Source organism: Coloeus monedula (assembly GCF_965178545.1).
Source record: "Coloeus monedula genome assembly, chromosome: 4".
Classification (NCBI taxonomy): Eukaryota; Metazoa; Chordata; class Aves; order Passeriformes; family Corvidae; genus Coloeus; species Coloeus monedula.
In genome coordinates this window covers 35869434-35893556 of record NC_138784.1, presented here as the reverse complement: position 1 = coordinate 35893556, position 24123 = coordinate 35869434, and the positions used below count along the sequence as shown (strand labels likewise).

Here is a 24123-nt window from a genome sequence, read left to right as displayed (position 1 = left end):
TTTTGTTTATTTTGAAGAATTATTTTTAAATTCCTGGGATTCTGAGGAAATATGGGAAAACACTGTTGGTGAACGGTTTTTCAAGTAGTCTATCTCTGTGGCAAATAAAGTCCACTTGAGTACAGGGATTTTAATTATGGTGGTGTAAATCTACTTAAAAGGTATCCTGTTTCTCATTTCTTTGAAGGTATTAATAGAAATGTTAATGAACTTTGTAGGCACTTCTTTACATGGTTGCATATCAGTGTTTTTCTTGCACTACATTAGTAAATGAGAATTACAGTTTAATAATATATGCTCTTTCTAGTAGAATAAGCCAAGAAATAGGTTCATAAAACTCAGATGATATTAACTGAACTAACCCCTGTAAAACTGGAAACAGTTTTGAATTACTGATTTTTCCCATTTTACTCCAGTTGTCTATTGAATTTATTACCACCACTCATTGTGCAGGCAGTGCTGCACGTCTGTGTGTTGATACAGATTAGGGACTGGAAAAAACTGCCCATTTATGTCTTAATGTTTTCACTGCCATGAATTTCTTTCTCTGTCATTGTTGCCTCGGTTGAGCTTTACAGATCTGACAAGTTTTATTAATAAAGTGTCCATGTGTGATCTTTCAGATTTTTAGTATGAGAGCTGAAAGATTTTGCAAAAAAAGTAATTGTTAAAGTAAATAAAGAAATCTGCTTGCATGTTGGTTTGCATATTTTCTGCCAATGGACACTCCTGTTATCTTTCTAATGACTAAATCATTTGTGTTGCAAGTTTATATGAATGCATGATTGTAAATGACAAATATTATTTTTCTTATTTTTATCTCAGACACACAAATGCATCCTGCATTACAGAAATCAATCCATACATGTTTTCTCTGACATTTTGTTGGAAAATCATCTCAAGCTGGCATAGCTATTATTAAATTGGATCAGTCTAATGCATAAATTCACTTGATTGAATTAATGGTTCAGTTACCAATTGCTTGATTTTATTCTGGTTTTTGAGTATGGCAGTGATAGGAACTGTTGTCAATTTTCAACCTTTTCTTTTTCTCATTTAGAAGATGGAATTAATAACAGACCCCCTAACAGTGCTTCCTTCTGTAGTAATCTTTGTTCTAATTACTCAAAATATAGGAATTCTTGATACAGGTTCCTCAGAAAAAAAATGTTCATTTATAGAGAATTACCTGCAAAGAGTCACAGAATCACAGAATCAGCTGAGTTGGAAGGCACCCACAAGGATCAAGTCCAACTCCTGGCTCTGCACAGCACTATCCCCAAAAGTCACACCATGTGCCTGAGAGTATTGTCCAAACTCTTCTTGAACTCTGTCAGGCTGGTGCTGTGACCACTTCCCTGGGGAGCCTGTTCCAGTGCCCAGCCACCCTCTGGGGGAAGAGCATTTTCCCAATATCCAACCTAAACCTCCCCTGATACAACTTCAGGCCATTCCCTCAGGTCCTGTCACTGAGCAATGAAGGCAAGACATCAGTGCCTGCCCGTCCTTTTCCCCTGACAGTGAAGTTGCAGACTGCAGTGAGGTGTCCCCTCAGTCTCCTCCAGGCTGAACAGACGAAGTGACCTCAGCTGCTCCTCATATGGCTTCCCCTCAAGGCCTTCCACCATCCTCATTGTCCTGCTTTAGGCACTCTCTAATAATTTAAAATCTTTCTTTGTTGTGGTGACCAAAAGTTCACACAATATTCAAGGTGAGGCCACCCCAGTGCAGAGTAGAGAGGGACAATCCCCTCCCTTGCCCGGCTGGCGATGCTGTGCCTGATGCACCCAGGACAGGGTTGGCCCTCCTGGCTGCCAGGGCACTGCTGACTCACGTTCAACTTGCCATCGACCAGGACCCTTTACCTGGCACTGCTTTCCAGCCTCTCATTCCCCAGTCTGTCCATACATCCAGGGTTGCCCCAACCCAGGTGCAGAATCCGGCACTTTCCCTTGTTGAACTTCATATGGTTGGTGATTGCCCATCTCTCGAATTTGTTGAGGTCTCTCTGAAGGGCCTTTCTGCCTTTAGGGAAGTCAATAGCTCCTCCCAGTTTTCATCTGTGAACTTCTGAAAGTTTCTTTCTTTACAGTTTGATATTTAGATTCACATATTGTAGCTTCGTTTCTAGGTGCCCCACTCAGAAATATCCTCAAAGTTTTAGGTGTTTAGTTTGTGAAGTAGTTGAGCTCTTAAAACCAGTTAAAAATTAAATTTGCAAGTACTCCAAAGTTTTTAATCTCTTCTTATATCAGAATACATAATGAAAAATAGATGAGAACCTTGGATCTACTTGAAATTTGGCAGTGCATTCAGCCTTTACTACCCGCAGATAATAGCTCCATCTCTTATGGCTGCTTACATTACTTCCTAAAGCTTCTTGTTGTTAATTGCTTGAAACTCTGCCAAGCTGTAACAGGTTGGGGTGGAATTTTTCACTTGAAGACAAGAGAAGGATAATATGGATCCCTCATTTCCTGTACACTAATGAAGCAGGGGCCTGTGGGAAAAATAGTATGCAATCAAATAATTTAACATTCTGCCATAAAGCATGCAGCAAGGGGGAGGAGTTGAGGGGAGCATATAGCTTGACTTCTGGCTTCTTCCATCCTTTCAACATTTCATGAGTGCTTTGTGCAGATAAGGTGTAATGTTATGTCACTGATTTGTGAGTGCTGACATAGTGAAAAAATCGCATGCAATGTTGTGGTTACTGAATTTGATGTTCATGCTCTTTTGGGGTTTCTTACCTGTTTGGATTTGGTTTTTAATTTAGCCTGGGCTTTTTTGAGGGAACTGTTCTTTTAGTTTGGGCTTAAACAGTAGCAGTTACTTGAGTGCTTCAGTGTATGTAATTGGTTATCCAAGATCAGTGCATGAGTACAGAATGCTATGTAGATCTTTGATTTAAAACAGACTGTTTTCCAAACAGGGGTGCAAGCCTCTAAGTACAGCAGACCTGTTTGGAAAAAAGTCTGTTGATAACAATCGTGTTGGCTTCCCTTAGCCTTGACTCAGCATGACTTCTGACTCCACGTCATGCTCATTTTATCTGTGGGCTGAAGCTTGGTCATTTTGCATGCACCACACCCTAACGCCCAAAAATCAAAACTTATGTGCCATATTTTGCCTGGAATCCTTCTCCTCTGGTGACAAAGACAGAAAAAGAAAATCTGACCTGGCCTTGTCCAATTTTCTTCCATAAAGAAAATCTTCCTTAACCTCTGTAAATATTCAAGATAAAGTAGCTCCCATGGTATGAGTTCCTTATTTTTCCTCCCTTAGAAACTTTCTCTTCAGGTTTTAGGGGTGTGGTGTTGGCTTCAATCTTGAATAAAGAACTTTGGTCCCTCTGTGTCCCTGATGCCTTCACAGTTATTAATTTCCATGTAATGCAGAACTGGAGGCTGTGACTCACCTGGAGACAGCTTTAGCTGATCTTTACTTGGGTCAGCTGTAGTCTCTTGATCCTCCAGTAGTAGCATTTGATAAACTGTGATTTAATAATTTTTGGAAGATACTTAGTCATTTATTAGAAACGGATCAGCTGCAGGGATGATGAAATCTCGAATCTTCAATAGGTTTTTTCAGACCATCATCGACTTAGGCGAGGGCACGTTTATATCCATAGCCCTTGCGAAAGAGCTGTGTAAGTGCAGAGTATTCATCTGAAAGCTGTTATTCTTCAACATTGCATACTTGTTTCATATTGCGTGTTTCCAACCTTTGAGACTTTTGTTTGCTCTTGAAGAAAGAGACTCTTGCTGTGTATGCTAAACTCTTTCTCAGAAACTTCATGACAACAATTATCTGTATAACACTAATATATAATATATATAAAAACATAATATAGCAGGCTTTCTGACATCCCGTTCATCATCTATTGTTCTTCAACACTGCCTGCCTTAGCCTCTCATAATAAAGTATTTCACTTTGAAAAATGTCCAGTTTTGGTCTTAGTTCTTAAGACTAGCAATTTTAAAATAATGGATGCTATGTTATAATTTGAACAAATTGTGGCAGATGACCTAATATAACTACATTCAGAGATTAGTTTTTTTATTGTCTTGTCCCTCCCTCTAATATACTTTCAGGACTTTTTTCTTAAACTTCCCTAGTTTTTAGAACAAAATTTAGGTTCTTGAGTTATTACGATTAAATGCAAGATTTCCATGTTCTTGCTGCTATTCCATGCTTTGCAATGTAGAGTAATGGAAAAGAAGTAGCTTTTCTAAAGTAGATGAGGTAAAATTTCTGTTACTTGGAGACTTTTGACTAAAACCTAGCAACTGGAGCACTCTCTGGCAATTCTGTTCCAAAGATAGTTTTCATCTCAGCTACGCTATTTCAGCCCTAATAAGGCCTTAACTTAATCTCCTCACTCAAATGTCTCCAAGAATTTTTTGTGTGCGTATGATTGCAAGTGTTCAAATAACTTCACCTATTTCAAGATCTGTGCACATTTAAAACATAGAAAATGATGAGATAATAAATTATGAAAGCCTTGAGGAATTTTGGGCATTCTCACTAGCGTTTGTTTGACCCTGCAGGAGAAGCCTATATGAGAATGAGCCGGCTGCCCGAAGCAGAGCACTGGTATGTGGAGTCACTGCGATCCAAGAGCGACCACATCCCAGCCCATCTCACCTACGGAAAACTGCTGGCTCTGACGGTGAGTTTGTCAGCACCTCCTGGGAAGCGGTCCCAGGCCCTTTGAGTAGGTTAGGTAAATGGATGGGAAGGCTTTGGCCTGAAAGTTGCTTACTGCCTTATTTGTCACATTATTTCAGTCATTCAGTTTAATTAAGGACTTTGACAGCATTGGGGTTTTTTTTTTGTGAGACATTGCATCTATTCTTGAAGTAGTGCCAACTCTGTGCTGGAAGAAAACAGTTATAATGGCACATGAACTTTGTAATGCGCAGTAAGGAGTTCTCTGGTTAATAAAGCCTTTATTATAAGTACTTTGGATGACAAGTAATGGAATTAATTCAGTAAGATATTCAGTGTTTGACTCAGGGTTGTTGAAGGAGCCTATGGCTGGGTGTCACCTGTACTTTGTGAAAAAAATCTCATGCATTAAATTTGCACTTCTTTAGGAGTATCTCTTTAAGCATGTGAAAGGAACTACTCAATTACTAAGAGCTCGTTCTAAAAAATCAGAAGAGTTGGGCTTCTTTATTTCTGTAAAATTTACTTAACTTTTGACTGTAGATGTGCTTGCAGCTCCAGCTAAACTAGCCTCATTATAGTTTTAGCAAAGTGACAGTCCCTCCTTGATTTTAACACATTTTGAAGATGAAAATGGATTTATATTTTATTAAAATAATTCTGTTTTAAAACAGCCTTTCATTTGTTTTCTGTTTCTTGTTCACATTTTTCTGACTAATATCCTCTTTCATTTTCATCCATTCTACATTTGCTTTCATTGTTCGTTGTAGTGGGTTCATAACTGCTTTCTGTGCTCTACTGATATGCCTCTGTATGGCTCTTCAGTCCTTATGCCTCAGTCTGAATATTCCTCAACTTAAAGTTCTTCAGCTTTTTATCTAGTGATAAGCTTTTTCTATGGCCTTGATTTTGCTGTCCAGTCTTCAAGCAAAAAATGTCTTTTTACACAGGGTAGATATCCAGTGGAAAACAACAGCTCATAATAAATTTCAGATCTATTATTGCTAAAAGTATCTGAATTTGGAAAAGGGGAAGGAATTACAACAAAAGTTTTCTGTGTGAGTAACAGGTGACAACATAGTTTGAAATACTTAAAAATTGGTGAGTGTTACTGTGTAATGTTAAATGCAGAGTTTGATTAAAAGCTACCTGGAAGGGAAGGCTTTAGCTTGTGATGGAAGTCAGGATGGTAGTGTTATATCCCCACTGCCTGTCAGTTCCACATCCTGGAAAGGCTTTTTTTTTTTTGAACAGTTTCCAGTTACTGTTAAAATTGCTAGGATATTGACAAATATATGCGCCTACTGGTTACCTTCTTCTGGAATAGAACTGCAAGTACGTTGTACAGGAGAATTTCCTTATTTGCCTTGCTTTTCTAGCAGATATCTTTATATCTTGCACCTAAGAATAATAGGAGCAAGTCGGTGTTACTGGTTTCTTCTTAGCAGATCTTTGACACAAAAGTGCTAATTTATTGGAATTGCTGTGGAAAGTGTTGTGGTTTAGGAATGGTATTTCCCAATTTAGTGTTCCCACTGTAACACTCCAAACCACATGCTGCTCTCTCACTACTCCCTCTCCCTCCCACTGCAGCAGGCTGGAGAGAATTGGGGGCACAAAAGGTAAAGATCATGGGCTGAAAGAAGAACAATTACCTGCAAACAGTAATAAAATAAGAAAACAAATAGTAAGAGCAACAATATTAATAATGAAGTGTACGAGAGTGGCGAACAGTTCACATGGGAATGCTCACAACACAGAAACCCCCAGCAATACCTGACTGTACCACCACGCTCCACAAGTGACCCCCCTTCCCCCTTTCCTGGATGGGGAGGTGGTATGCAATAACCTCTGGGTCCTGGCCATGCCCCCTTTTGGCCACTGCAAAAGTTAACCCTGTCCAGAGCCAGGACAGGAAGTAAAGAGTTTTCTTAATAAAATCCAAATTTTTTTTTTTTTTAAATTTATTTTTTTATTATGCACACACCCCCCCTACCCCAGTACTCCTCTGTACTCCTCTGGTTAATTTTTTCAACTGCTGAGTGTGTGACATATGAGGTCTGCTAGGGAAAGTCTTGCAGTGGTTCTGAGAAACAAGGTCTCACAGTTTTCTTCAAAACAGCAAAATCTCCAAGTCCCAGAAGTGTACAACATTGTAAGCCACTAATTTTCTTTTTTTTTTAATTTTTCCCTTCATTATGAAAGGGCAGGTATAGCATTAAACTTCAGTGTTATTATCCCAACTTTTAGAAGGAAGCAATGAAAAATGTTCATGAGCCCTTATGGTAGAATTGAACTGTTTACTTTTCTCTGGGGATATAAATGGAAGATATGTGTGGGGTGGATTCCACCTTGAGCATCTGAGCTGTGTTTGTGGAAGAATGTGTCTCATGCAAGAAGAGCTGTATACAGCTTTGAACACTGAATACTGCACTGTGATAGGCAATAAATCCTTATTTCCTTTCTCAACACACACTTACGTTCCTATACTCAGTCTGTGCCATAATTGTAGTCTATTCTCATCACATTTGTTTTTTATTATCTCTTGACACTTTTCTCTTTATTACTGTTGCTTCTCAAATTCATGGCAATATGTGCAGATAGGGTTGATGTCTGTTATACTGACAGCAGTATAAGCTGAAAGGATGGTGCTGATGTCCTGTTGACTTGTAGGATTTCATAAACGTACAGCAAGAACGTTATGATGACAAAGTATTTAGAGATGGCACAATATTTTTCTGATGGTTACTCCATTAATGAAAAATGAAGTTCCTTTATCTTTGATCTATGGAAAATTGGCATTTATTCCAATTAGTTCTTTGAGCTGCAGGTCTGAAAAAATATTCAACAGGAAAATGGATGAAGAGATTTGGCAGTAAAATACGGGGGTTTTGTCTCCATGTTGGTCACTTAATCAGTTTTGCAGGCTACTGTCTGCTCAGTGATTCACAAAATTAATTTTGTCTAGTTTCTGGCATACTGAGCTGTCCTAGTATTAGTTCCTGTCACAAATATATGATTGCTGTAACTGACATACTTCCTGGAAGTCTTCATAAACTTCCTTGGGATTTGGATTAGAGCTGCTCCCTTTGGCTTAGTTACTTCAGCCCAATTCTAACTTGAGTTACCACTGTGATTTATTATTCTGTTACACTTTGCTACCTGGGTTAATGATAATTTTCTCACAACCTGTAAATTTAGGAGAGAGAAAAGCCTACTTCAGTTAGTTTTTGGATGTTAGAGAAGAGATGTGTTAGAAGGCTTCTTTACCCTCTTCTGTTGCAACCAAACCTTTGAACTTTTTACAAACCTGTTTCTGATTATAGATACGGCGACAAAACTGTTGATAACACTTCTCTATGTCTCTTTTCTAGGAGAGAAATGTGAGATGGCTGATGAAATGAAGGGTGCTAATATAGATAGAAAATTTTTCTGTCAGTGAAATTGGGGGTGTAAGGGAGGACAGGAGGTAATTTCCTGACAAGTTCCTAAATTCCAGCCAAAAGCTATTATAGTATGAAACCCCCTAGCAGTAAAGTTAGACCTGTAAAGTTCACAAATTCAGCTATGTTTTACTTCCTTACTTTAATTCCAATGAAGTGGCTTAATTTTAATCCCAGTTTTTCTGCCTTCTAAAGTCTGTTGCCAGTATTAATGCTTACTGAATGCAGCATCACATAGAATCAGAGAATCATTTATGTTGGAAAAGATACAAGTGATGCCAGATGGACTTGGGCATGCTGCTCTATATGCAGGAAAAACCAGACCAGCTTAAGAGCTCCAGAAGAATAGCTAATGAGTTTACAGTCTTGTTACCTAATATTGTAAGTCACAAGAATTTCCTAACTCCTATATTAGTTCATGTTATATGTTTATATCTAAGAATTACAGCTCACTAAGCTACAATTTTCTTGAAAATATGTTAAGACAGCATAATTTAGTGGTTGAAAATCATGATTAGTAGTTCAGTTAGTAGAATAATTGGAAAATAGCCAGTTGTCTGGGGCTTAGGTTTGTGCTTTTTTAATTTTTTTGAAAGGACATGTAGCTGTTTAGAACTGTAGTGCTTTAGCATTATGTGCTTTTCATACCTTTAACTTGTTAAGCTGCTTAAATTACTTGAGGAATTTATTTATCAATGTGACATGTTAGTTGACACAGCCAATCTTCTGGTAGCTTCATACTGCAGCATATGAGCCTCATCCTTGCTTACCTAATTTATTTCTATATCACAAAGAAAAGCATAATTTTTTAAAAGGCTTTAAAATTGCAAGGCTCCCAGCTTTAGGATAAAAATGAGTCTGTCAAAAATGACAGTGCCAGGTGATGCCTTGAGCATGTACTCTAATTCATTTTCCATTATATGAGCAGACCTTCTAGAAGAGAAGGCATTGGCTGTCATGCTAAAAAAATCATTTACAAGTAAGGCTTTTAATTTTTTTTTCCTCCTCTCACTTTAGTAGTCCTAAAGAGAAGACTAAGAAACCCTCCTTCCTGATGTCTGGTGTATCTGCCATCACTCAGTGGTTGGTTCTTACAGTAGCATGCTAGTCTGAGAAGCTTTATTTCAATTATCAATAAATGTTTTGAAGTTTTGTTTTATCTGTTTTGAGTGAACTTGAGCCCATAAGCCACCCTGCATAGTTTGCAGTAGTGGCTGTAATTGCTAATGTACTTAGGGACAGCCTCATATTGTAACATTTAGTGTGTTGCATCTAGGAATTACAGGCTTTGCTATATTTCTCTGGAAAAAATTGCACAGTGTTTTCTTGCATTTTACATGGCACCACGCAGTGCTGTTAATCTCCTGTTTTTTACTGGCTTGGAAAATCACCCAAAGTGCTGTAAGAAAAATTTACTTTGCCTTGTAAAATTTCTGTGCTGGAGCTCCAAACTCTTAAATTCAGCAATAATCATCCTAAAAGATTCCCTATTATATAAAGTATTTTATTTTAGAATGTTGTTTTCAAAAGGGGACTGGGAAAAAGCAGTCATAGACATGATAGAAACAGGCAGTGTTTTGGATTAGTGTAAAGTAACAGGATTGTGACATTCAAGTATCAATATTGAAGTTTAATACTTTCCTTAAGTTTTGAAATAATTGCTCCTCAGTGAGTGACCATATTTTTGCCTGCAGTTGTTTGTTGCTTATGTTTCTGACAAACAGAGGGCCAGAGAGGTATCCTGCCATTTTTGGTTAGTTCTGGAATTACTCATAGTGCTGCTATCAAATACCCTACTATATTCAGTAATTGGTGTAGTCCTTGACTGTCATCTCAAAATAAATAGAAATAAATGACAACATAGAAATAGATGGAAGATTGGAAGAACAGAAGAGAATGGGACAGCAGGGGAAAAGGAGAATGGTGTACAATGAATAGACTAATTCAATATTTACTATTTCTGTAATTACTTGCTGCTGGTGTTTCAGCACAGAAAGGAAATTTGCATTTCTGTTGGAAAAATCTGTCATATTGTCATCTTTCATGTCACTGGTTGATTGCTACTTTTTTCTTCTGTCTCTCTAGATTTACACAAATTGGAAGGAAGCAGGAATGAGGGAGAACAGTCATGATGTCAAAAGAATCGTGACTATGTTTAAGACACAGCAATTGAAATGCGCTATGTTAAATCTAGGCATGATTTTCTAGAGCAGTTTCTTCTTTTACTAATACACTCCTTTAAAGCAAACAAAAATATTTTTAGTTATACTTAGGGGAATGATAAATGCCTACACATAGAGAAATCTTTAATTAGTGAAAAGGCATTTTCTGAACAGGTCAATTTAATTAGATCAGCAAAGCTGTTAGGTACTTTGTTTTGGGAAACTATATCCTTTGGCTGTTAGTACTGCTTCTAGGAAGATTTCTTTTTTTTTTTAATGAAAATTGGATATTTCAGTTAAAGTCACATCATGACAATATAAAAATGACATTGAATCCATGAGAATGCCCTGAGAAATCAAGTTAAGCCAAGCAATAGCCACTGCTGCTTTTCTGTCTTGTATTCAGTTTGTCTTTGGAGCCTGGTGCAGACACTATGAGCTTTCTTGCCACTTGAAATATCTTGAGGGTTAAAACTGATCCAAGCATAAAGTTTGTATTTAGTTCTGAGTTTGCAAAATGTGAGTTGTTTACGTTTTTGTTTCCAACTTACAAGCAATTCACTTGTAGGGGTTGGAAGGAAGGGGTTTCCCTCTTCGATGTGGAAAATCAGGTTTATTGACTAGAGAAGTGTGAGCCCTATTTTTTTAAGGTTTGGTTACCTCGTGTATCTGCAGCTTTAGCACCTCCAATCTGAATGACAGGATTTCCGAACTACAGAAATTTCAATAGCTGACATCTATTGAGCTTGTATTTCTTCAGAGGCTGGCTGTGTGCCAGAAGTATTGCATCCATAGATATACTTTTCAGTCCCCTTAGGACATGTGCTTGGCTGCATGCCAGTTGTAATAGAATTAATTGTAAACCAGAGTTTTTTCATTTAAATATGACAAATCTGTCTAGTTCATAAATGACTCTGGAACAGGTATTTAGGCACATAACCCCTCACTAACCTCCTTTAGGGATCTCATCTTTGGTATTGTGTTTCTAACTTCCTGTAGACAGGAAAGGGGGAGCCCTAAACTTCTCACTTTACTCAACATAAATTTAAAGCTTGTTATAGAGAACATCACTGACACAGGATGAAGTGCTTTCATGAAAGAATCACAGACTGCTTTGGGTTTGGAAGTGACCTTAAAGATCATCTAGTTCTAAGCCACCAAAAGAGAAATCTTTTTTGTTTTATTACATGGCTGAATATAGCTGCCATAATTACTCTATGTGTAGTAATTTTGTCAGTAATTGTGGAAAAATAGGCCAAATTTAGCTTAGAAGAAATTCATAGGATTCAGTGAAAACAGCATGTGAAAATACTGAATTTATATTCTACTGACTGACAAGTGAAATATGAGTAGATACTAATACACTTCTGTATCAGAAAATATAAAATGCAGTTTAAGACTGAACAGAAAAGAAAGGGACTTACCTGGAAATTTACTTCACATTTCACTACATACTTTTGATACAAAATGGTCAAAGCTTAGTGACCAAAGTGAACATTTCAATAGTGATCTAGACAGTAAATAAATCACAAGGTATAGAATGTAATCTGTTCTTTAAAAGTTTACTTAAGACTTAACACAATATTTCTTGGTTCCAACAGTGATGTAATGAGGTAAATTCCTTCTAGACTTTAAGTTACCCCAAAAGAAAGACTAAAAAATAGATACCTCATAAAAAAAACCCACCAAACAAAAAACCCCCATCACAATAGAACAACCAAAAAAAAACCTCCAAGAGGAAAAAAAAACCCTATGCCTAAATTTTTTTTCTATATTGTTTTGAATGCTTCAGTAGAACAAGAATGGTTTTGGTGATAGGAGACACATAAACCAAGAAAATGGATGTCAAGTAGCTTTAACATATTATTGATTAATTTGATATATAATACTTGAAGACAATACCATGTTATTAGTCTTTCAATCATGTCCCAAACCAGTAAAGTTGTGAGCTGTGCTTTAAATTTCCCAGTCTGTGTGCCAGTTTATATGCAGTGGTGTCACATTCAAAAATGCTTAATCTCCAGTAGGTTCCCACCAAAGTCAACGGACACTGCTCCAATCTCAGCTCTGTGGTTATCATGCCTGTAATTATCACTGTAGATGTAGACTCAAGAACACAGTTTATGTTACTGCTCTCCCAATTAACCTTGGCTCATAGTAGAATCACATTTCAGTAGAATCTCAGTGAAGCTAGTAGATGGATAGATGGATTTTTACTCAACAAAAATCTTCATGTGTTTGAAGGAGGACTAATGTGATACATTAAGATGGAAGTTAATCACTTAAGATGCAAATAGAGGATTAAACTAAAACAAGAGCTTGTGTTTTATTGCTTCTAACAAGGCTTTTTTTCAAAAAGCAACTGGGTTATGTACTGGGTTATGCAAGTAGTATGCAATGTACTGGACTGTGCATGTGAGGACCCTGGTCCAGTGAAGTGACTGGGAAGGAGAATGTCAGTCATGACCTCAGTGACAAAGTTATGTGGATGTGTCGCACTGGACAATAATGAGAAAGTTGCCTCACATTTATTATGAAGTAAAGTTTAGTATATGGTGAATTATTGCAAATTGGTAGATAAAGATTTATAGTGTAATTTCCTCCAGAGTAATCCAGTTCATGCTTCCATTTGCTGAGATGGCTTCTCTGCCATGTTCGGTTGTTTTTATTTTATTTTAATAAAGATGAGATGAGACGGCAGGATTTATCTCCTTAATGCACAGGAAGCATAGAAACTGAGATAAATTTTAGGCCTTTGATGTTAATAATCCAAGTCCTGTATATTTCAGTTGGGCTAGCATTTCACATACAAATTATGGTACAAGATAATTCTATTGTGATTCATAGTGAAGAGGGAAGAGTGGTAGAAATAACAGCAAAATGAAGGAAAAAGAAGACTCTCTTTAGCTAGTAAGTACTAGATATTAAAGTTGTTTTTGAACTACTAATATTTATCACAGGGGTGGGGAGCTTGCCCGTGTCAATGACATCATTGTAAGATACAACTCTATAGTTCCTGTTTCCTTAGTCCAGCTAAGTAAAAGCTTGTGAAGAATTTATTATTCATTTACTCAGTATCACACCATTTAAGTTGTGTTTGGCCTCACAACTTTTGTAAGGGAAAAGGAACTGGTTGTGAAACAGATATGCAGGTCTGTAATAACTTGAAGAAACATGGAAACTGAACATGAAGCACAGCTTCAGTTCAAACATTTTTACTATCAATGAATAGTCTGTGACTTTAAAATATTCTAGAGAGGAAGAAGAAAACATGTAACATAATGCTTGTTTTTCTATATTCAGTGTGCACATTTTAATCAAACTTCCATTAATAAATGTTTTCATAATTCAATTTGTTTTATTAAAAATGTGAATGTTTGCCAAAAAAAAAAATAACAGATGTGGAGAGTGACAGTCAACTGCATTTGTGGCATAAATTAAGTTCTTTATGCAATCACATTATTACCAGTTAAAGTTGGTAAAACTGTATTGAAGAATGAAGTCTGTGTCCTACTGGTGAAACCCTCATAAGTTTTGAAGAATGATGAATATTTATGTCATATAAAGTGGCTTCAAATTGCAGAGACCACCTAATTTGTTGAACCACCTTACTGGTTGCCACTGTGTCATCATAGTTTCCACAGGAGGGTTATTCAGAGCTGCTCAGCTGTATTAGTCTTTTCCAGTTTTACTACCATTGCAGGGTCCCTGGGCTTCCAGCAGCCTGAAGTACAACAGCTGCCTCAACATGAATTTGGCACAGTTTACCAGAAAAGCGAGGAAAAGAAATAGGGGTGGATATCGAAATGCTGGTTTTGCCCTCAGCTTTTTAATATTTTAAGGATAAATACAGTCTCCTGCTAATGTATCAACTGCCCTTAGCTGGCTCTCTTTCGTTTGTTCTGGTGATCATAACACTCATTTGTAGGAAAGCCCAAGAAGCAGTATGTCTGACCGTATTATCAAGCACAGATATATTGTTCTGGTCTCTAGGGAAGAAGCAACCAACAAAACAAAAAACCTCTTGCAGTCAACTGCAAAGAACAGGTCTTAAAAATCAAGCTCCTGAAATAATATTTAAACAACTGTTTGTCTTCCAAAACTGCAAGCACACAGCCATTCTGATTTGAAGTCTGCATGATCTGTGGTGAGTGAGGTATTTCTGAAAGCCAGGACAACTAGTGTGTTAGGATATAAGAGCCCTGTGTTACTTACCTGCACTTTTTAAACTTTTTTTTCCCCTTTTAAATTCGTTGGTTTTGCTGGAAGATCGTAATGAGGAGCAATTCATCCTTATTTGGGCATCAGACAGGGGAGAGGAGGATTGATGTTTTCTTTATTAGTGGAAAACTCCAGAAAGTTTGTCCTCATTATATTCTTTAGGTCCTGATCCAGTAAGGCAAATATCACCCAGACTTCCAGATCAATTATTGAAGTGTCTTCATCATGTTCTTTTCCTCAGCAAGGAGATTGACATTGATTGTTTTGTGATTCTGTCTCATTAGTCTCTGCCCTGAGAAGCCATAAATATGCCAATGTGTCTGTGCAGAGGATCTCCATTAGGGCTTGGGCTGAGACCACCCACTCATTTGTCCTGAGCAGACCGGTAGCTGTCATATAGCACCTTTTCATTAGCTACTGACCTGGACTGAATGTAAACTGGTGACCAACAGGGGAAAGGTATTTTGTATCCCATTATTAATCCTCAGAGCTGTCAAGTATTTTCATTAAAATTTGTCAATAACTTCTTTATCCTTCAAGTAAGTCTGTTATCATGCAGTTGTAAACTTAGTTTTTTGCTTTGTAAAAGTGCCAGAGCATGTAGTTGTGCATATATGACTGCAAACCCTGCTGCTAGAAATTGGGAGGTTTCCAGTGGCTCTCAATGCCTGCATTTCTATGGGTCAATACACGTAACAGTGAGCATGCACACCAAATGCCTTCCTGCCCCAAATCAGTGTTTTTCAGCTGTTTAAACAATTATTTGGATTTTCTTTAAAAGTTGTAATTTTATTCCCGTACACCATCTGTTTTATTTAACACAGAACGTACAGTGGGAAAGGGACAATGACAGGATTACTGTCAAGTTAACTACACAGCATGTGCATTTTGTTGGGTAGTTAAGGTGTACATTGGATAGTTGAAAAAACAGTTGATAAACACTAAGTTTTAATTGTGAAATAGTCTGATTCTGTCAAGTGGTAGGATTTTACATAATCAGACACAAAAAATAACGTGTATTAAATCTGTGCTGAGATATTGACATTTTAGCAGTAGACTGCATTAAAGAGGACGTTTTAGCTGGTGTGATGCAAGGTTCCTCACAATGCCAGTCTGCAAGAAAACACTTTTATTCTTTGTTTTTTAATAATTTTTGACAAACATGGGTAAATGAAAATGATGGGCAACATGAGCAAATAGAGCTTTGTTAATAATTTTTGATCAGATAACTTTATGTCTTGGTTGATATAATTAAAGATTTTTCTCCCCTTTATCTGTGAAATGACCACTTGAGCCTGTAAATAGCACTGTTCCTTTGATGTTATTTATGCTGGCACCTGTCATCACTGTGTATTGTAGGTCTCCTGACTAGCCTGAACTTGAGTGCACTATGCCATTTGGAAAGTGCCAAAAAGAGTAGAGCAGTCATATATTTTTGGTGATTCCAGTAAATAAAAATTAATCATGTTTGACAAATGTCTGTGGCCTTATAGTTCTGTAGGTAGAAGCCACAATTTTGTGACTGTATGCAATGAGCTGTCCTTTTATGTTCTAGAAACAGACACAGAGTGCAAGCAGCTAAAACTAATTATGTTAGTCTGTTAAAAAAGGCAATTACGCAAAATCTGTATATGTTCATTCTGCCAGTATTAATGGTACATATGCTTAGTGCCTCTCATTTTGAAGAGATACTAAATATAGATAAGTCATTGTAACTTTTGCCAGACCAAAATTGCCAGCCTTGGACTTAAATGTGCAAAACTGAGTGTTTGATTATCACCTTCCCCTGCCAATTGTTTTAATATATGATGATTTTCTTCATCACTTTTTGTTCTTAGCTATAGTTGTATGCTATTAAAAAATTGTGTTTAATATATATATATGTGTGTGTGTGTGTGTTTTTACTGCACTAGTAAAAGAGGAAAAATCAGTCTGGGCTATGTGTTATATGGTTATTTGTTTGGGGCTTTTTGTTTGTGGGTTTGTTGTTTTGTTGTTTGGGTTTTTTTATAAAGCAGGGATGAGCCACTGCAGTATAAGGTAGTGTACTCTATCATGTAGTTGCACCATTGGGTTGAGGGAAACCTTGTGCCATGTGGATTTGACTTTAAGGAATATGGGTTTACCAAAGGAAGCTTACTAAATAGTAAGGCTAAATTCTTACCTGCAATGAACATTCATTTTGTGAAACTGGAATATTGTAAATGTTAAGCCTGCTTGTATCTCTGCCAGGATGATCTCTTGAAATATGGCCTCTGTATTGGTTTTGGTGGAACCTGGTCTTCATATAGTTCTTGGTGTGCTGCACAACTTCCTCCACTCTATTTTATTGTCTCTAAGACCCCTGAGGGAAATACTGAGAATCTAAAGCAGCTGTAATCATGAACAGACCTCGTTGTTATTCCTATGTTAACTTGTGGGATAGTGCAGGATGTCTGTTTCCAGACCACAAAACTTGAGAAAGCCTATGTGGCTGTATCTGTGAAATAACACTCAAGGCAACTCGAGAGGTGCAGACCACAATGCCTTTCTTCCACAGGGGTTAAGCTTTACTCTTCTTTATCCTGCAGGCTGCCTATTTTATAGCACAAACCACAGCAGCTAATTCGTGGGGTAGGGATAAACAAGTCACAGGTGTCTTACTGAATATGCAATGTTGATTTGTGTTTGAGTGTCAGACAAGGCTGATCCAATATCACAGTTTTCTTAAGAATAATCACCACTAATGGATCTGCTCTGGCACTTCTATACCATAATGCAACTATAGTGGTTGGTGATTCCAGTGATAAGGAAATTTCTGTCTTAGAAAATGTCTATTCTTTTTACCATCATTTCTGTTATGCTTTGGTTTTGTTGGTTTTGGGTGTTTTTGTCCCATGACCATTTTGTCATTCCATTGACCATTGTCTTTAAAAATTTCCATTTCTATTACAGTTGTTTTATGGTTGTCAGAATTGATTTCTGATAAAATCTTACTTCCCACATTAAAATCAGAAATACATTTTTTTTTTTACTTTCCACATTAAACCCTAAAATATTTTGTATTTATGTACTTTCATTTGTGGTAACTTTACCTTTGGCTGAGTATATAGTGTTATTTAGGATACGAGGAAAAGAAATGGATCTGCACGAGGGGAAGTTCAGAATGGATATTAGGAAAAGGTTTTTCACTGTGGAGGTGACTGGTCACTGGACCACACTCTGCAGGGAAATGGTTACAGTACCCAGCCTATCAGAGCTCAAGAAGTATCTGGAAAACGCTTAGTCACATGGTTTTAGGTAGTCCTGTGAGGAGCAGGGAGTGTGGGAGTGAATGATCTTTATGGGTCCCTTCCAACATGAGAACTTCTAGGATTCTGTGATTTCATAAAACCATGGCATGCTTTACTTTCCCCATCCCCCCCACCCACTTTTTTTTTTAAGAGCATGACTAAAGCTCTGTCCTAGTTTCCCTTCTGATTTTAGCTTGGGTAAGTGTAATGCTTGTCCAGAAGAGTAGCATGGAGCTAATGTTCACCCAAAAGCCCTGTATAATACTTTCTGCAATGTTTCTACCCCTTCCTTACTTCTTGGATATTGATGATGTTGGATACATTTCTTCCTCAGTCTGGAGATCTGCTCCATAAAGTAGCTGACCACAAAACTTACTATAGCACTTAAACATTCGTATTTATTTAGGTTAAAGTCTAGTGATAATAGTAGTTGTTTTTCTCCAGTGCCTGGAATTTGGAGATTTTAGCTATACATGATTGCTCCAGGGTGACACACTGTTAAAATAATTTCCCCCCTTTTTTTTTTAGGGACGCAAGAGTGAGGCAGAGAAGTACTTCATGAAGGCTATTCAGCTGGATCCTACCAAAGGAAACTGCTACATGCATTATGGTACGTTTCAGATAGATAGGATTTCCACACATATTCCAGGTTTGCTGTTAATCTCTCCAAGTGATTAAAGGTTTGAAAAGTTCTACTGGCAAAATATCTTCTTTAAAAGGAAAGAAACTAATCTACCATATATTACTTCATTTCAATTTTTCAATCATTTTAGAGGGAGAAGGAGTTCATATTTTGCATAGCTTTCCTCCTATGAGAGGAATTTCAGTATTGCTGTCTCTCTGGGAAAGAACAAAGGTGTCTATTGCCGTATGTCAAAGTTTCATGGCCTGGAATATTAATGTTAACAGTTTTGGCCTGACTTCACTGATTGCTGGTGGGTGGGCAACCAGAAGTTTCACTTTAGTGTGCGTGGGTTCTATATATTGAAGTGTCTTACAGGCCTTACATCTTCCTCCTTCCCAGCACCTTCTTGGCTTGAAACAGCTAAGTATTACAAAAGGTTTTGACAAGTTGGCTGTATCTTTCCTTCTAAGCCATGTACGTGCATAAAGCACACAGTTAATTTGAAGGTATCTTTGTAACTTTGGATTGTTTTTGCTAGATGTGCAAAAAATATTTCCACATGTGTTTAATCTCAGGGAACCAAAATGATTTATCTTTATGGACTAATTCTTACTGTATTTTAAAGCTGATAATGGACAAATCTTAAAATACAAGCTGCGTTGTGCCAGTTGGAACATATAGAAAGTAATAAGTTTAATCTTAGTTTAGGAAGAAGATAGAGAACCACAAACCACAATATATATATCTTTGGGTATTATTTTAATTTTCTCCTCTGATTCTAACTGATAAAATAAATAAAAATGAGTAGGCAAAAGGGAAAATTAATCTCACATAATAACAATGGTTTTACTCTGTGATATCTTTGTCTGAATTTCTCACATGTTGTATTTCTGTTTGGTCATATGGAGTATGAAATTCTGTATGTTAGATTCCCAGAATCAATCTTTGGACTTAGAACATGTCACTGCATTTAAATTAATGTAGCCCAGTGTTGCATTATTTTACATTATGAAACATTGCAGTTCATGGCCTTGTCTTCTACTTATGCCTGTACAGGTAAAGATGATAGGGATATTTGTGCATATAAGCCCCATTATTTCAATTGGATGTAAGTATTGTGTATATCTCAAGACAGTGAGGAAAAGTTAGAGCTGATTGTTTCTTGAAATCCTACTCAAGCCCCTTTCAGCCTTTGCTATTAAAAAATCTGTCCTCAGTTATTCGGAAATCTTTGCATATAGATTCAATGGTTGGTCTCGACAGTCCATCTCAGCAAATGATGTTAGTATAGTGTATTTTATTACAGGTCTAGAATTGTCTTCTTTTTCTCTCATTATTCATCAACTTGCTTGTCCTTTCCTGCAATATCCCCTCTGTCTCATTTTCAAGTACCCTATAAACAAAATGCATGGTTAGTCAAATCATCATTCGTGTCTGATATATTGACTTCTTCATTACCAAATTACAATATTTAAGTGGTGTGTTGTTTCTTCATTAAGGTTTTTCCTTAAAAACATTGGCCAACTTTTCCTTTATTGTGTCCCAGGTTCAAAAAGTGGTTTCTGTCATTGTGCAGAGGTCATAATTGCAACATAAGTGAGGTTCTACTCAGCAGGTTAGGAGTGAAGGGCAAAATTTAGTGTTTGGAATCACAGCATAGAAAGAAGTGATACTGAAGGGCATTAGACACAAGAAGGTTCTCTTTAACAGTCAGTCAGTCTCTTTCTTGTAGCATTATACCCAGAGAGCTCTTCTGAATGTATGTGAAACCTTTTATTTGTTTAACTCTGATCGTCTCACCGATTCAGTGATGTTATTCTATGTTTATATCAAAGTAGCTATGAGTAGCTTCTGCTTGGCTCTTGTGTCTGTGTAGTATAGCTGATCTCAAATCCTTGTTGCTTTGGGCACAGGACTTTATAAAATTTGAAATAAATTACCCTTGCTTTTTCTTTATTTCTCTTTTTCCTTTATTTTCTTCCTATCTTTATTTCTCTTCTTTCCACCTATTTCTTGAATTAATGAGGACTGTGTACTGTGTGTTACCAGGGGCATTACAAATAATCCATTGGAATCTCTAGTGAACACTTTAAGCTTTGCCTCTCCATCTCATTAATTTGTTCCAGCACCTTGTCACAGGTACATTCTACATCCCATATGCCAAGAGTTTAATTATAGGGAACTACATCCGTATTTTTCATGTAAGTCTTAGAGATTACTTTTTTTTCTCAGCATGAAGATGTTGGAAGAGAGAATAAAGTAATTGGCATCAGTCCTAAAAAAAATACCTCACAAAACAGCCAAATGAAAAGAGTGGTCAGTTGGGACATGACAGGGTGTTGATGGAGTAGCAGGAATAAATGGGCTGAAGATTTTCTTCCAAGTGCACATGGATTGCATACACTTAAAATTTTGTTTCCAGGTTGTGCAGATGTTCTTTTTGACTTCTAACCTTCTGGACTTTTTTTGAAGCTATGAGAAAAACTGTCAATATACTGTATCTTTTAAGAGGCTTATGTTTGTATTATAATGTGCTTTAATTCAAGCCATAAGCCAAAGATGTTTTTAGGTATAACTCGGTGCAGGAGGCAGCTTATTTAATCACATGAAAATTTGGAGGAAGGGGAACAGTTTCACAGTTGCTCCTCGAAAAGTACCGCCACAACATGTTTCTCTGCTCAAGCTGGCATTATAATTAGTTTTCTATAGGTACTTGGCTGCCTTTGGATTTAAGGGGATTTAAGTTTGAAGCAGTGTTTCCCAGACTCATTATGCCTAAAGATGTCTGAAGGGAGAAATAGTGGAAAAGCTGAAGAGATACAAATCCCTGTAGACTGCTGACATGATGCCACTTCATTGGACATAAGGGGAAGTGGCTTTTACTCTAGTGACCAAAGAGGATGGCAGTTCCCTCTCAGAGGGAAATTCAGGCAGCTGCTCACCTGACCATGTTTCTTTTGCCCTTCTTTCCTTTCTACCTCTCACATGCCAGTTGTCTGAACATCTGAACTTGGTGCAAAACCATTGTCTTACAAATATGTGAGTGTTGATGAGTGATCTGGTGCAAACTGCTCAAGTATACAGTACACTACCAAAAACACCTCACAGATGAAAGAAAATTCTGGTGAATCAGGAGGAAGAGAAAGCAAGAGAGGAAAGAGGGTAGAAGCACCTTTTTTTTTTTTTTTGCACTATATATGTATTTTTGAACTAAAACACTGGAGGAAATTATTTTGGATACTGAGTTTGAATGCTTCTGCAAAGTTTGATGCTTTTAACTGGATATTTTTAATACACATTTTTTAAAGACTGCCTAAAATGAACACTTTTGACTAAAAGAGGTCAAACTTAACATTTATTTATTTTTGAATTTCCATTTTGTTTCTCTGGGAAAGTTTTCTTCAAACTGACTTTCCCACATCTACTCAAGATATTGGCAGTCAATGCATCCCACTCTACTTAGATCATTTAACTCAAGTAGGCCATTTTGAATCCTGCAAGATCTTGGTAATGTCTGTCATCAACAGACTGATGACATAATTACATAATTGAAGTGGTCTCCGTTGACCATTGATTCTTTCTGAGCTGCTTGCCTCAATGAAATGAATGGAATGAATCTAAGTGTCAGTCTTAGAAACCACAAAGAGGTATCTATGAACTATCAAGTTAAAAGGAACTGTCTTCTAAATATTTTAAGAATGTAGTGGCATCTAAAGAGTCAGTACGTCAAATTTGTTACCAAACGTGCCCAACATAGGAACATTCAGTCAGGTCAGACAAGTGCCCTTATGGCTCAGGAACTATGTAGGTTTGGATATAGTATTGACCATTCACAAAAGATGTAAAGCTCTCTATTTCTGTCTGCACTGAGCCTGTCTCAGGAGAAGTTGAAGAAAGATTATGAATAAAATTTGTCAGTGCACAGAGATGAGGTGAATTTCAAACAGTGGCATACTCATGTACTCATCTTTTTGGGAAAAAAAAATTATTCTGTAAGTAGCATGCAGTGTAATTGAGGAGTTAGAAATTGTTGAAAGCTTTCTGTACTAGCTTTCCTTAAAAAAAAACCCACCATAAATCTATAGCGATATTTGTTGTGTAAAGATTTTACCTCCAGAAATGTCTTACTTTATTTATAATTTGCTGTTTAAAAAAAAAACAAAAAAAAACAAAAAAAAACAACCAAGCAAACAGCAACAGCAAAAAAAACCCCAACACAACAAAAACTGTAAAAACCACACACAAAAAAACCCAAACAAACCTCCAAAAAACCACTAAAGCAGACTTCATTTTACTTGTTTGCTAAAAATAGGTTTTGCCACTATGCCTCTTAAAGTGCATGCAGTGGCCTCTCTCCAACATGATGAAAATGGAGTGGGGAATAAAAGAGAGGGGAAAAAGGAGTGAGGTTTCCAGATAAATGTGTGTAGAGGTCCCTTCTCCCTTATATTTGTAATGGCTTAATTGGAATATAAAAGTCTAGAATACAACAGGATGTTCAAATTAACTCTGTTTTATTAATAGGTGTTGAGACCTCCTTTTAAAATAGTTTCCTTTGAATAATGTATGTTTTCTAATAACTCTAAATTGTTTAAAGATTCCTTTTTCATTATAAAAATGGATTATTCTCATTATATTAATTATGCATTCACTTAATTTGGCAGTTCACATTGATCATCAGCCTTTTTAAGTGCATTCCCAGTTAGAGATGTAAAACAAAAAGAAACTTTCAGATTACATAAAACTGAAATGTATTAGCTATATCCTCATTGAACAAAGAACAGATTAACATGTTCCCAAACATACTTTTGTTTTTACATTGTCTTTCACTTTTGAATTTGTGGTAATTTAGGAGTTATTTTTACAGTTTTTCTTACATTATCTGTTTCTTTTTAAGCAAATTTAATTTCTTTACTGCTGTTTTTATTGTTTTTCAATTTCATCCTAGTCTATCTAATCACTGTTTCTGCAAGTGGCTCTTAGCCCTTTTCGATGCCTAAATTTTTACCTAAGTTTTTGAGCACTTTTTTTGTGTCTTACTTCCAAAGATGACTCATATGTCACAGCCTGAAAATGGGCTGGAATTGCTACGGTTTAAGGATCAAAGTATATTTCATTGAAATATGATAGCAGTGAATTTTCTAGCACCATTTTTTTTGGTCATCAAGTCTTAGGCTTACATGTGTTAGTGAGTGTGAGAATTTTTATCTATTTACAGGTGTGAATTCATTTTTTCCTTAGATGTTTCTGCTTAGACTGAGGTTCAGTACGGTGAAGTGCCACATCCTGAACTTCAGTCACAACAACCTCATGAAATACTACAGGCTGGGGGCAGAGTGGCTGGAAAGCTGCGCAGAGGAAAAGCACCTGGGGGTGCTGGTTGTCAGCAGCTGAACACGAGCCAGCCTGTGCCTGGGTGACCAAGAAGGCCAGTGGCATCCTGGCCTGTATCAGCAATAGTGTGGCCAGCAGGACCAGGGCAGTGGCTTTCCCCCTATGCTGGGCACTGGTGAAGCTGCACCTCAAATCCTGTGTCTGGTTCTGGGCCCTTCACTACAAGAAAGACGCTGAGGTGCTGGAGAATGCCCAGAGAAAGGCAGTGGAGCTGGGGAAGGGTCTGGAACACAAGTCCTACAAGGAGTGGCTGAGGGAGCTGGGGTTGTTCAGCCTGGAGAAAAGGAGGCTCGGGAGAGACCTCTCTCCAACTACCTGAAAAAAGGCTGTAGCCA

General features: G+C 37.1%; 1 protein-coding gene across 2 annotated transcripts in view; it reads left to right on the top strand.

The window, feature by feature from the left end:
* The window catches only part of TMTC2 (transmembrane O-mannosyltransferase targeting cadherins 2), a 236895-nt gene that overhangs the window by 174146 nt on the left and 38626 nt on the right, over window positions 1-24123 (top strand). For both annotated transcript variants that reach the window (XM_082280656.1, XM_082280657.1), the window contains exons 8-9: window positions 4551-4672; window positions 18298-18379. In XM_082280656.1, the coding sequence (XP_082136782.1) occupies window positions 4551-4672; window positions 18298-18379 (204 nt within the window). The remainder of the gene's footprint in view (window positions 1-4550; window positions 4673-18297; window positions 18380-24123) is intronic.